This window comes from Centruroides sculpturatus, unplaced genomic scaffold, assembly GCF_000671375.1.
Source record: "Centruroides sculpturatus isolate CEXI.00-Female unplaced genomic scaffold, Cexi_2.0 scaffold523, whole genome shotgun sequence".
Classification (NCBI taxonomy): Eukaryota; Metazoa; Arthropoda; class Arachnida; order Scorpiones; family Buthidae; genus Centruroides; species Centruroides sculpturatus.
In genome coordinates, this window is record NW_019384774.1 from 100,176 (window position 1) to 115,202 (window position 15,027).

Below are 15,027 nucleotides of genomic sequence, written 5' to 3' on the forward strand. Positions count from 1 at the left end.
ATATAAAATATGGCAGAAACACAAATGGATGTTAACGCATGTCATAATTTCAGCAATTTTGAGAAAGAATTACTACTAGAATTAGTAGGAAAACATATGCAGAGCTATAAGAATTCATTCTAGAGGTGTCTTAATATTTTTTCTTGAATGTTGTGGTTGAAGTTTTTCACCAAATCAACATAATAAACATCTTACTGTATCCTTTTTTTAATATGGTATTGAGTAATAAATTCATTTTCATTCAACTGCTCCAAATAATTTCTTCTCTCACCATTAATTTTTCCTATACAGAAATCAAATCATCAACGTTGAAAGTATTACAAATATTTCAAATTTTCTATCATTTCCTCATTTTTGTTACTGTAGGTCACAAGTGTCAATTCTTGATTTTAACTCTAAACCACCAATCTTTGAGTGAGAGTTAACTGAATCTGTTAGGATTACTCAACCTTGTGAAAACCAATTACTTGCAAACTCTAGATTTAACATTTACTTTAACTCTAACTCAGCCTACAGAATATGGCCGTTAAAGCTTATTACATTTATTTTGATGTCACACATTTATATTTGACATCAAAATTTATGAACCTGGAATGCTGATCGTTCATTTCTCTTAAAAAATATCTTAATTGTTTTCATAATAATTTTGCATGTGTCTATGTATAAATATATGAAGTATTTGGTGTAGAAGATGATAAGTGTCTTAATGAAAGTTTAGAAAAAATGCAAAAATTAAACATCTTAAGAAATGTTCTGCTTTGTTTTCTTTACTCAGAATAAAGTATACATTATAATTAGAAAGTAGATACAGTATTTAAATTGAAATACACTGATGTTTAGCTGTTAGCATGCATCGTAATGTACTAATGGAAATGGCACTTACCATCTTTTACCCAAACCCTTCATATAGGCTTTGTATATATACTCTGAAAAATATATTCTAAATTCAAGATTATTATGAAAAATATGGTGTTTTAATTTGTTATCATGTGAGAAAAGTCAATATTTACACATTAAAAATTGTTTTCTAAACTGGAAATAGAAAGTGTTTGCAAATAGAAAATAACATTTAAAATCTGTTTTATCTTTTTCTCCCTTCCTTTTTTCTTTCTTTCTCTCCCCAACTAAAATGACATTATTTAGCCAAACAGTTCAAAAAGTTTGTTGTATTTATTAAATGAATTTTTCATTATAGAATTTATTGAAATTTATACGACACCATTTCACTAACTATAACATACAATCTACATAGAGGGTGGCCAAGTAGTGTTGCATCAAGAGTAACACTTGAGCTAGCTGATATCAGTAAGAGCTGACGAGCTGGTAACATAACGTTGCATTGTGAAGTTGATGACACAGCCACAATTCTACCACTGACTTTGCATCTGGGCTGCTGTCATTTAAATTAAAGTTATGTGTTATAGGGATGCTGATTTATCTATTTTAGTGTAATATTTTCATGACTTTTAAAAGAGTTTAGTGATGGTATGCAAGTTTTAAGTTTAATTCTGATATAATCATGTATATATGTATGTATGTACAGGTAACCCCCGTATAACACGGCACTTCTAGAGCACGGATTCACTCTAACACGGTTCGAGAATTGGTACCATCCCCCGTATAACACAGTACTTTTATAACATGGATCCACTCTGACACGGTTCGAGAAATGGGTAAAACCCTCGTACAACATGAAATGTAATACATTTTTACATACTTAAGTACTAATAGTTCACGAAAATTATTATTTTCGTGAACTATTAGTACTTCAGTGTGTAAATTTTCTTTTCTCTTCTCCATACACATGAGCCTTCGCGAAAATTGTTTCAATTTTGCCATATCTCGACGCTTCTGCTTCTGGTGTTGCCAGATGTTTTTCCCTTATTCCATAAGTGCTTAGCACCATATAAGGAAATTTATAAAGATCTTTTAACTAGAAGCAAGCAATCTAAAATTACATACACTTTTTGCAAAAGGTAAAGCATGAATCTGAAAATAATGCAGAAAAATGCTCAGAGGATAACGATAACTTGCCAAAAATAAAACGCTCTCGGTTAATAGTGCTTTTAGTGATGACAAAGAAAACATTGTTTAATTTATATTAATATGTATCACTTAAGAAAATTTTAATAAAGATATTTATCTTAATTATGAAAATATAGTAGCATGTTTTTTAATTTTTGGAACCTAACCCTCCTTTTCGTACTAGTTCTTTGATTCGCATAACACGGCAATTTTTTGAAACGTAACTACCGTGTTATACGGGGGTTACCTGTATATTGAATAGTCAGATACGTTGCAAAGCCACACTGTTAACATTCAGGAGCCCTATGTGGATTGCAAACTGGACTTTAGAGGTCTGTTTTACTTATATATTAGCATTTTTAAGTACCATGGTTTCATTTCAAAATGCCACCAATCAACTTCAAACATTGAAAATTTATGAATAACTTTTTAAATTTCTTTTAATTAGTCACATTAAATCTATTACTTGTATTATATCAGAGATTTTAAACTTCTTATTTATTATTTATAACTTGTGTTCTAAGTTTTTATTCACTTGAGTTATCTTCTTTATTTCAATATCTTGATGTTTTATGTCTGTTTTACAACTACCAGTAATCCTGTTGAACATAGCAATATATATTAGGATACTAAAAAGTTGTATCTTGATATTTCTTTTTAACTGTTCCATTTTAAAGTTTAACCTTTACTGTGAGGTAACCTTGCTCTGTTTTATATTAAATATATCAAAGTGTTGTTATATAACAGAATGACAAAATAATAGTAATGGGTATATGGAAATGAAGACAATAAATTTCAAAAACATTAATTCATAAATTAGATATATTTTTACAGTTAATAGAAAACTATGGCTTATTATTATTATTCTATTACAGATGTCAATAGCTTAAGCTGGTTTTGATATGTGTAATCTGCATTTTGTTAGTCTTCATAAATTTTATGAATAGTTATAATAGAGTTTGAAGTTTATTTTATTTATTTCAATAAACCATCTCTTATATACTTGATTATCAAATTATTTCAAGAGCAATATTTTAGTAAAAATAAAATACATATTTCAATATATGTTTTTCAGTTATAACAACATTTTTCACTTGCAAATTAATAAGTGAAATCAATTAGAAAAATATTTTGAAAAATTAACTATACACAGTTTTCTTCAAAATTTTCGATTTGAGAATTAGAATTATATATTGAAAATAGCCAAATAGTTTACGCATACAAAATTATTATTATTACTCACAGAATTATCAATTAAGAAAACTTTAGATGTATTATTTAGTAATTTTACACTGATGTGAGGCTGCTGATTTAAGGGTGCAAATTTGGAAGGAAAAAAAATGCTTAAAAAATGTTAAATCATTTGTTTGGAAGTTTAATGTAAACATCCGTCGTTAGAAAAAACCCTCATTGCGGAGAGGCAGATCGGATGTCACCTCCAATGTCAATAATCAAGTGGAAAAGTTAACATGTTGTTGTGAAACGAAACAACGACTCTCCGAAGAATGCAAGTCATCAGTCATCGTAAACAACGGATGCTCATGTGACCCAATTCCCATGATAAGGATATAAAAGCTGGAATCCCTGGAAGAACAGAGCAAACCAACGTAGGAAGTTATGCTTATCATAGTGCCATTTTAGTTTCCACATCTCCAATCCTGACTGAGAAGACAGTGGATGAAGACTACGATACTTCCATACAGAAACTGATTGTCATATACTGCTCTCCATCACCACATAGAGGTATTTTGTTAGTGAGTGGTCTGTGAACTCTCTCTCAACAGAAATAGGTGTATATAGTAGATTAGCCCATGTATATAATATACATTGTAATTGCATTTTACTGTATTTAGCCCATATGTATGTTAGTTTTAGATATTCAATAAATGCTTTGTTTATTTGTTAACCTGTCAATCTATCTTATTGAAGGGAGAGGACACCTATCGCCTTCCTAAAGCCATCCAGTGACAAAGTGAACGAGTTTTACCAACTAGACAATTAGAAGGCTCTGTTCCCTTGCTCGTATTCTCACACTAATCTTTTGAAGTTTAAGACTATTTACAAAAAATTAATTTTTTTTCAGTCTTTTCTAATTCTTTTTCACAATACCACAGAAATAACTTCTGTGTTACTTCTGTGGTATTGTGAAGAAGGATTAGAAAAAATTCGAAGAACTAATTTTTTGTAAATAGTCTTAAACTTCAAACAAAGAGGATCCTGGATTACATTGTCAATATGCAAATAATGTTTGATTCTATGCAATACATCTAATCCTTGATCTATATAGAAGATTAGTTTCAAGGAAATTTCACATAAATCTAAATTGTGTAAACTAAGACTAAAATATCTTTGGAAAATAGGGAATTAAGTTCCAGTATTCTATAAATGTGATTACAATTTAGATTTATAAAATTTTCACAAAATCAATCTAGCATGTAAATCAAGGATAAGGTACAGTACATAATTATGAAAACAATAAAGATAATGTGATTAATATAAATAATGATTTGGCTGTCTAAACAATTCAAATAAATATTAATAATTCACTACAGTTAACATTTATCTTAATTATTATTTATTTTGTTTATTTATAAAGTAACACTGTATAAATTTGGTATATGATAATAAAATAAGATTGTTAATTTTCTGAAATAGTTTTAGTTTTAACAACGTTTTGATACAATTCTAAAATAAGAAGAATCAATAACATTTGGAAAACATTCATCTTGAATTTGTTGATCACTTATTATCTTTGTTTTAAACTTTAACACTTTATGATATATATACAGAATCTTCCAAAAAGAATGCTATGATTTTAAATTACTATAATTATGTTAATTATTACCTGAGAAGTATGCATTGTACACCAATCAATAGAATAACTGTCAGAGTTTCATCTTCCATCTGCATTTAAATGTCTTTTTGTCTGCTGCCTCTAGGAAGCACCATAAACAAAAACAGACTCTACATTAGAGAAGGCATTTTGTGTTCTGCACTTCAAGTCAGAATCAGTCATGGTGGATTACTTTGAAATTGTCGTTCTGAGACAATTTCAAATTAGTATAACCAAAAACATTTATTATTGGTGCAAAACATACAACATTGTCTACTTGAAATGACTGCTAATTACTATTTTGAATTGCAAATGTAATATGTATCTATCTCTATTTTGGACATGTAAAAAAAACGGAATTTTAATTGAGTAAAAGCAATGTATGTTACAATAAAAAAAATATGGCATGTTCTTTTGAAAACATAGCATTATTTAATACCATTTTTTCTTCTAAAAACTTTCCGAGTCTCTGAGGACCAGTATCAGTCCACAGATGATCACTTTGAGTAACACTGCTCTAGATTACTAAATTTTGGAAATAAATATTTTACTAGAAATTCTAAGTAACTGCAGTGTGATTTATATTTATATTAGAAATTGTATTACCTGAACTCCAATGCGTTGTTGGGAATGTCGTGCAGTTTGTTTCACTAGCTGACAGTAAAACTCATTTTGCAATTCTGGCAGAGTGAGACACTGCTGCAAGGCATTTTGGGCCAAGGCAACATGATAATCAATACCTGAGGTGTCCAATGGCACTGAGATAAACAACTGGATGGACTATAGAATAAAAAACATTATTTAATATATTTATATATTTACATTAATGGCTATTTAATTTAAATATAAATTTTTAAAATTAAATGATACTATATCAAAAAATATTAATGAACTCTTAACAGACTTCTAAAAATGTTAATATAATTTAAACCAAAAATTTGAATGCTGCATTTTTTAAATTTGATATTTTTATATTTATCTTTTTTGTAATTTGTTAAGTGACAACAGCAGTTAAAAATTTTAAATTCTAAATTTAAATATAAAAGTAAAATTATACAAATTATTAATAAACAATTATTTACTTTAAATATTGTTCAAAAAATTTCAAAATTATAGTTTATTTCTCAAAATATATCTAATAAATTCATTTAAAAACATTAAATCAGCATCATTTGATTGTCAGTTGATCAGTTAATTTAATTTTTTATGTTTGCAGTTTGCATAAGTTTTTGCTTTGAATCAATAAGTTCAATATACTTTTCTTATTTATACAGTATATATTTCTATATAAACTATCAGAATTTTGTTTCTAATTTAATTATTTATTGGAACCTAGAATATGACATTTCTAATTTAACTATGTTCATTTCTCATATAAAAGTTGGCTGTCAACATGTTTAAAAAATGTTCTGTTAATTCTAAATTTCCATGTAAAAGTAACGTATCTATTGGGTAGAAAGAGTATTCAGTCCAAATAATTCTAACCTAGACATCATCCATCTAATTCTTTATTATTTTTAATAATAAACACTTGATTAAAGTAGATAATATCATTTCTAAAGTGAAATTTTTTTATAACAATAGATGTTTGTACAGTGACTTAATATATGAATTTGTAAAACATAACTAATTCTATACATAATAAAAAATACCAAATGATATGCTGGATTTTTTTATTGCACTACATCAATGCTAATTGACTATCGGATATAAAGCAATTTGGCTAAAGGCAGGCAGTTAAGTCACCATCTTATGATAAATTTAATAATTAGAAACAAACTAATTTTTTAATTCTCATTTAGAATATGCTAGAAGAAAATATCAGCCTGAAATGTGACTTGAATCCACAATTCCTGATAATAAGTTTTAAATCAATTAGTAAATTAAAGTAATATTTTACCAAAAAATTTAACATATTTCTGTTAAATTCATGGGAAGGAAAGTAAAACTTCCTTTGGGAGAGATGTTATCACAAATCTCCGACAAACATCTGTCCATTTGCATCAGAAATAATATCCCGTCAGATGTTACAAATACTAAAACCCAATTGGAGAGAAATTTAGAATAAAAGGGAGAGAAATCATAATCTCAGGGCAGCCAACAATAATCAAGCAATTGCCATAGAAAGCAGCAACTGAAGGTTACAAAGACTACTATAGAGGAAAGCAGCAGTCAAGGGAGGAACGAACACTGCCACACGAAAGTATGGATGCCATAAGGTGTATATAGTCCCACTCTGGCTCCTCATCACCAGTCTCCAAACCCACCTATATCTCCATCTGCTGAATATCACCAATTAACCTTCCCATGTATATTAATCAAGCACCAATTGTGCGACGAATAGATCAACAGTTGTCAAGTTGAGGTAGTGTAGTGCTCTGCTACTTAAATGTATATATTATTCTCATTGTTTATGTATGTATGTATATATTTGTGTATCTATACATTGCGTTATTTTTATTCTTTTTTTTGTTGTATCGGGTTATCCTTTTTTTATTGTTACACGTGACTCTCCCTTGCTTCATACCACCTTCTCCTTGGATGAGTGGGGGGAGCTATGGGATTGGTTGGATGGTGAGTCATGTGTAGTTGACGAACATCCAGCCCAAAGGAATTATAATAGAAGGACTGTGTGTAAAAGATTAGCTTTTTCTCTTGCTTGCGTTGAGACCTTAGGAAGACGTGTGTGGAAAAACTGAAGTGAGATCATCGAGGACAGAGGTTAAGGAATAGGTGAAAATAGGTTTCCATCAGGAGGTATCTATGTCTAGATTAATCAAAAGGGAAGAAAATAAAAAGGTAAAAAATAAACTGGAGGATTGTCCAGAGACTTTATTTCTTCATGTGCGGCAATTGCCAGGCGAATATCGTTGTTCCAGTTATGGAGAGATACTGTGAGTAACACAGGTTCATACTGACCCCTCCTTGTTAATGTTGTAGCTTAATTTTGTTATGCAAGAACGTGGGAAAAGGAGAGTGGGGGCAAAAATTTCTTGTATGTGAGAGACACTTTACGTGAGGGGTATTGTCTTATGGACCCTCTGCTTGTTAAGTACTGCATTATAATTAAAGAAATTTGTTTAATTGTAAGCTGACTTGTCATATTTTTGTTTTTTGTCAGAACCAGCAGGCTCTGGTCTAACAGGGGTTCCAACAGTAGTATGTTTTATTGATGTAAACTCTCTCTCTCTCTCTCTCTTAAATTCGATCTTGAACCAGAGGGAGTAATTGACTTTTAATAATCAATAGCCCTTACAATAGTTTTAATGTTCTTAATAAGTGTGAAGCATATTATGAAGAAAGAACAGTTTTAAAATTGTTTTGTGCAACAAAAAATTATAATTTATAATACTTTATTTATCAAAACATGTAATTTCTGTATATAACAAAATTTCCCGATAGCAATTTTTTTTAGGATAGCAACTTCATTATATAGAAGTTTGACTGTAAATATATTTCATAGCTAATACAAATTGGAATGACTATAACAGTATATAAATATATTGTACAACTAAATATATACTATAATAATATATAAATATATTGTTATAGTCATCCCAATTTAAATTATCAATAGTTATGAAATTCTATTACTTTTCATAGACCAATATGAAATATACTAGTATTTTTTTATTGTTATCTATTGATTGTAAACAGTTGTAGAAAAAGCAACAAAATATCAATAAAAATTGTCTTTTAAATTCCAACAGAAATCAATAAAGCACCATTAGAATATTATATTGGTTATTATTATTTTTATTTTAACAGGAAATGGTATAAAAATTATTAAGTTTAATGCAGTTACAATATTAATATGACTGTAATTTTCTATTTAATCTATTTATTGAAGGATTGAATAGCACTGTGTTCTAGCCACAATGTGTTTCTTACAATGTGAATAAAACAGTAGAGAAATACTACAAAATGTTCTATCACACTGGTATTTAATCCTCAAACATATGGTAGATTACAAGCTTGATATATGTTTGTAGATCAAATGTTTCAAGTATAAGCATAGACTGAATTTTAAGCTAGTAATCTTGAGGTCAATTTATATGCTAGATTGACTTGTGAGACACAATTTATGATGTGCACAATCAAATAAATTAAAATTACTTTAAATGCACACTACCTTAAAAAGTTTGACAGCCTCAGCTTGAAGTTGTTCGGACGGTAGAGTGGTCAGAGCCTGAGTAATATTTTCTTTTGAATATAACAATAAAGGATGTCTCCAAATAACACTAGCTGTAACAATTATAATAAAAACAATGACATTATACTGTATTGTATGAGAATAAAATATTCTTTTAGAATTAATTAATAATTTAAACAGTAAAAGAATAACAATTATAGAATTAGTAATGATTTTCACAAGACTGATTCTAACAGATATTTGCATTCACACAGTTTTCTACCATAGAATGGTAATTCACTTACTTTCATCACCATCTACTTCCATCAGTCTAGCAATTAATTGTTCATATTGAGTTCCAACAAGATTATCACCAGAAGAAACTACAGTTAAATTATACAGCCAGGCATCCTATTAGAAAATACACAGCATTCTCAAAGGTTTTAGGACCATGAAAATTATTAAAAGATAGAATGATATCCACAGTTCTCAAATTTGTTACAAAGAACTATTTGTTAGTATATAAATGAATCAGGATGAAGTCAAAAGAAGTTTTAAATTAATGTTTTCAATTAACCTACCATTTCTTGTTTATTTGATAACAATAGATACGTTGGACCTTGATGATTGGGATATATAGCAACGGTATATTCGGATCTGGTAACATTTTCATCTTGGTCTTCTTCATCACTGTCAGAGATGTGTACAACTTCTTCTACTTGAGCATCTCTCATGTTAATTTGACCTAATGGAGTCTTAAAATAGAAATCAAAATTGTTATTTTGGTTTTGAACAGGATTCAAAAATTTTAACAATTTTTCAAAACTTTAAAACACTTATATATATATAAACATAGATGAAATACATAAAAATGTACTTTCATGTTATATTTACTTATGGACCTTGCTTGCATTAATGATATTAAAAATAATTATGAAAATTTGCTTTTTTTTTCTTATTTATTTTATGAAAATTAATCACATGTAATTAATCTTATATAACATTTGCATTATTCAGTATCACTTCCAAAACATTTTGCATAAAAAACATATCAGAATATTATACATATATGAAATTTTAAGATTCATATATGAATAACTCAAATTTCTTTTGGGATCCAATACTTTCTAGACAAACACATTTTTGAATTATTTATTTATTTACTAAGGGGATTAAGTTGCATCCAATGGTAACTACCTCAATGATCCTGATTTATTTTCAAGGGTCAATCAACTGAGAAGAAAAGCCAATTATGCAAAATATACATATTGTTTCAGATTCTCCAGCTAAATTTCGAAGAAATCACTGTCCAATCATCTGTGACAAACAGAAAATTGGCATATCTGATGTTGCTTTAAGTATCATACATACCATTTTTATTTTTGTATGATAGTACATGAAAATAAACTTTTTTTTAATGTTTTACTATATGTGTATATATCTAACTTGATCTTAAAAAGATTTAATAAAATTTATTAATAAAAATTTTCATTTCTTTACTGTATATATGTTTTTTACTTTTAACATATTATAAAGATAATTTAATGAAATAAAGGTTGATATTTTAGCAACCTAATCGGCAAACTAATAAATTAAAAATTTACAAAGAAAATGGTGCATTAATTCTGATTATCAAAAAATCATCATGCATACAAAAATAAAAATAAAAATCTGTAAAACTTTTAGAGATGGGTGAATTTTCCTTATTAATTATTCAATCATGTAGAAATGAATATCATTCCTAGATCCAGTGATACTTCAATTTTTGTTGATAATCCGTCTGAAAACAATTGGCGAAATCCAAAACCGATGAGAACCAAAGTAATTATTTCCATATGAATCAATGTAAATCCAATTAATTTGTTCTAGACACTCCAAAATACATACCAAAACACATTTTATAGAGAATAAATATTGTGTTTAAAACTAAAAACAATAAGAAATGAATATAAAAATTTAATGTAAAGAATAAATGAATATTTAACATAGCATTTAACATGGCATTTGAATGGCTTCTGACCCTAAAAACTTTCTTTGGTCCCATGATGGAGCTAAAAGGAAAGGAAAGGAAAGCAATGGAATTGTTTGGCTAGATATGCAGGGTAATGCTCACACAACAAGAACAATGCCATACTGAGCAGGAAAATGCATGGGTCACACTATGTTTTCACAAAATTAGCAGCAAGGTCATGCGGACATGCCGACAAAATCTGAGGTAACCAACAAAAAGCAAGACAAATTTTTCATGAAAAAAATTGACAAAAACTGAAACTGACAATAACGGAAGTCAACAAAAACTGCAGTATAACTGTAGTTATAAAAATTTGGAAAAATATTAAAATAAATTTTTTAAATTAAAAAAATATCTGATCTCTAACATTTATGTATTTTTAGATCTAATAAAAAGTTAAGAATATTAGAGAATTATTCCTTTCACTTATTAATTATAAACTGTCAACATACAATATTGAGAGAGAAAATTATGGCATCCCAAGCCAATTTAGTAGTAGGTGTCTCTAATATATACCAAAAAAATGTTTTCAAAACTTAAGGCATTTTTATTGTATGAATTTCTTGATTTATTAATTTTAGTTTCTAACAAAACCAACTGTTATAATATTTTAGCTTGTAATATTATTTTTTAAATATAGTTTTTCTCCTTTATTTATTCTTCTGAAATAGAAGATAGAACCAATCCATGACCTGATGCAATAACTTTATTAAGATTTTAGAATAATCATATACATTTTGACACTCCTCTTAAATTATTAATCTTTTAAAATAGTTGCACATATTCATTATAGTATCTATCAGATGAAATTTTAAGATCCATACAAGCAGTTTTCAAAGTCATATCTATCTTTCATGAGAATATTTACTGTAGACAGAAGGTTTTTAAATCCAAAGTGTCCAAAGATTCCCAGACAATAAATTTTTTTCTCAAAGACTTCCATGAGACAACCTAACTTACTTTAGATTTGAAAACCTACTGTCTACAATAAACATTACCAGAAAAGATAAATGTAACTTTATTAAACTTCCTATATGAATCTTAAACTTGCGTGTGTAAGAGATGTTATAATGGATATGTGCAACTATGTTAAGAGATTAATGACTGAAGAGGAGGACAGATATTCAAAATGCATATTTTTTATTGTGAAATCTTAATAAAGCAGTTGCATCAGGTTATACATTATTTATTCTTCTGAAATAGAAGACAGAACCAAAGAAATGAATCACTAACAGCACAATTCATCCCAATTGGAAATTTAAAAATCTATGTAGTTTTTCTATTTTTTAGAATTCCCAAATTTGACATTTTGAGCATTTGTTTATTTGATTCATGTTTAAAACTGCCCCAGTTACAAGTACATAATTAAAACTTAAATGAAATAATTAAAATTACTATATTTTATTATGCTAAATACTTACCGTATCACTTGGTGTTTTAAAATAAAGAAACATTCGACCAATTAAAACACACCAACATCTTCGTGAATGGCCATGTTTCACCTATATTATATAATTAATAAACATGAAAAGACACAATCAATAATAATATATAAGCAATTTCATATCTGAAACAAATTACAGTTCTCTTATTTATTAATATACTCAGTTTTAAATAAGAAAGAAATATTTTATAAAATACTACAGACTATACTCGTGATCAATTAAAATCCACTGTCCACATGCTACGTTTGATGTCTCGTAGCAAATAAAATATTTTACTTTATTGAAATTTTGGCTTTTTCAAGTACTGATATTCTACTTTATGTACCATTTTTTTTTTTTTTGTATAAAAGGTCTGCTTCCATTCAAAAACTTTATGTCAATGATTATGTATATAGATATTGATTATTTCATAAAACTAAACATGAAAGTGTAATAAGTAAAGTGATTAAACAAAGTGTTTTTAATAACTGACAGTAACAATTAAACAAAATATAAGTAGGCTGTTTCTTTTTCAACATCTGATGGTCCATAAAACAAAGACAAGTATAAAGAACAAAATCAATTTATTATCAAAAATTAGTATGAACATGGTTACTTTTCAATATAATCACTGTGAAGATTGAGGCATTTGTCTATCTGTATATAAGCTTTGCAATCCCCTCTTCATAGAATGTTGTGGCCAATGACTTCAGATGGGCCTTAATGTTATTTTGAAGATCGTCATTAGTCTTGAACATCTGCCCTTCTAGCAACTTTTTCTGTTCAGGAAAGAGGTGGAAGTCTCTCAGCACTAAATCAGGGCTATATGCTGGATGTTTAAAGATGGTGAAGACTTCCACCCAGCTTAAAACTTTTTAATGTGTGAAGACTTCCACCTCTTTCCTGAACCGGAAAAGTGGCTAGCAGGGCTGAGGTTTGAAAGTAATGACGATCTTCAAAACAACATTGTTAAAGCCATCTCAAGCCACTGGCGTCAATATTCTATGAAGAGGAGATTTTAAAGCTTGTCCACAGATAGACAAATGCTTCAAACTTCACGGTGATTATGTCAAAAAGCAACTATCATTGTACCTAACTTACAGTAATAAACTGATTTTGTTATTTACACTTGTCTTTGCTTTATGGACCATAGGAGGTTGAAAAAGGAACAGCCCTCATACGATAAAAATTTGCATGATTTTGAATTTTGTGATTTCAAGACCAATTTTAAAACTTCTTTCCAAATACTATTTAATAAGAACACTTTTAATTCATTCTTATTACACAAAAAACTAATCAATAAATTTGTGAAATTAAATGCCAAAATCAAAGTTTGGTAAGTTCAAAAAACTTAAGCTTAGTTCACACTGAGCGCGATTCGCTAGCGAAAGCGAAAAACAAAGCGAATAACCGGTCAAATATTTGACGGGTTATTCGCTCTGTTTTTCACTTTCGCTAGCGAATCGCGCTCAGTGTGAACTAAGCTTTACTCATAAAGGATCTTCCAAAATAAATGCTACTATTTTAAATTACTATAATTATTATCCAAGAAGTACGCGACCTACACCAATTGATAGAGTAAAATTCAGAGTTTTATCTCCCATCTGCATTCAAACATCATGTCATCTACTACATCTAGGAAGTGCCATATAACAAAAAAGTGATTCCACAATAGATAAAGCATTTTGTGTTCGGCAGTAGCAATAGAATTGTCACTGTTGTAAGAAGAGAGACAACAGATATGTCAAAGGAAGTGCAGAAAGAATTTGAGTATTACAAATCTTCTAATCCGAATACTGGTAGTTGAGTATTAGTTGGATGAATACTGTGTGACACGAGGTGTATACTTCAAGAAATTGTATCAAGCAAATGTGAAACTTGGACTGTTTTCCAATGTTTTATTGTACATTACAACATTCTCAAATAATAATTACAATAATTTAAAATTGTAGCATACTTTTTGAAACACCCTGTGTTGTTTAAACTAATGATAAGCATTGAGTAAGAAAAGATATGAAAATTAAAGTATTTACAATTAGATGAGATAATTTCAACTAATTAAAATATACAATATATACATATGTATAATGTTTATTAGATATATTTTTAAAATAATGCTATATCTAATGTAATTATTTTATTTTGAAAGTTTTAAAGTAAACCTTTAACTTTAAAAGTACAGTTAAAGCCTTTTCATGAAATCTCAAATTCTATTAGATTCCTCTTAATGTCACCATATTCTGGGTACGTTCGTAAAGTCGAACGAGTTAAACGAGAATGACGTCATCGTTATTCTTATTTCGTTAGACTTTTCGAATGATTCGTTTAGAACTAAATGGCTGTTTCTAAAATCGAAGATACAAATGTTGCTAGTACAGCCTTATCCGAAATATTTTTCTTAGATTGCTTCGGGTGGACAGTTACTCCAATCATTTCATCTTTTAATTCACAATTTAAACACTCGAGTAGATTTAGAAACATCGATATTGTCGGGCGCCATTTTCTTAACGAAGTAAACCAACTCTTTCCTTCGTGAACTTCGTTAGAGTTTCGTTCGAAACGTCATCACCGCAGAGCATGCGCACTGAGCGAGACTACTACT

General features: G+C 28.7%; 1 protein-coding gene across 1 annotated transcript in view; it reads right to left on the reverse strand.

Moving 5' to 3' along the window:
• LOC111629043 (uncharacterized protein CG43867-like) overlaps positions 1-15,027 on the reverse strand; it is a 50,441-nt gene that overhangs the window by 13,770 nt on the left and 21,644 nt on the right. Inside the window, exons 14-18 of the mRNA XM_023372909.1 lie at positions 12,423-12,503; positions 9,572-9,745; positions 9,296-9,401; positions 8,991-9,103; positions 5,465-5,638 (exon numbers count right to left, since the gene is read on the reverse strand). Of these exons, the coding sequence (XP_023228677.1) occupies positions 5,465-5,638; positions 8,991-9,103; positions 9,296-9,401; positions 9,572-9,745; positions 12,423-12,503 (648 nt within the window). The remainder of the gene's footprint in view (positions 1-5,464; positions 5,639-8,990; positions 9,104-9,295; positions 9,402-9,571; positions 9,746-12,422; positions 12,504-15,027) is intronic.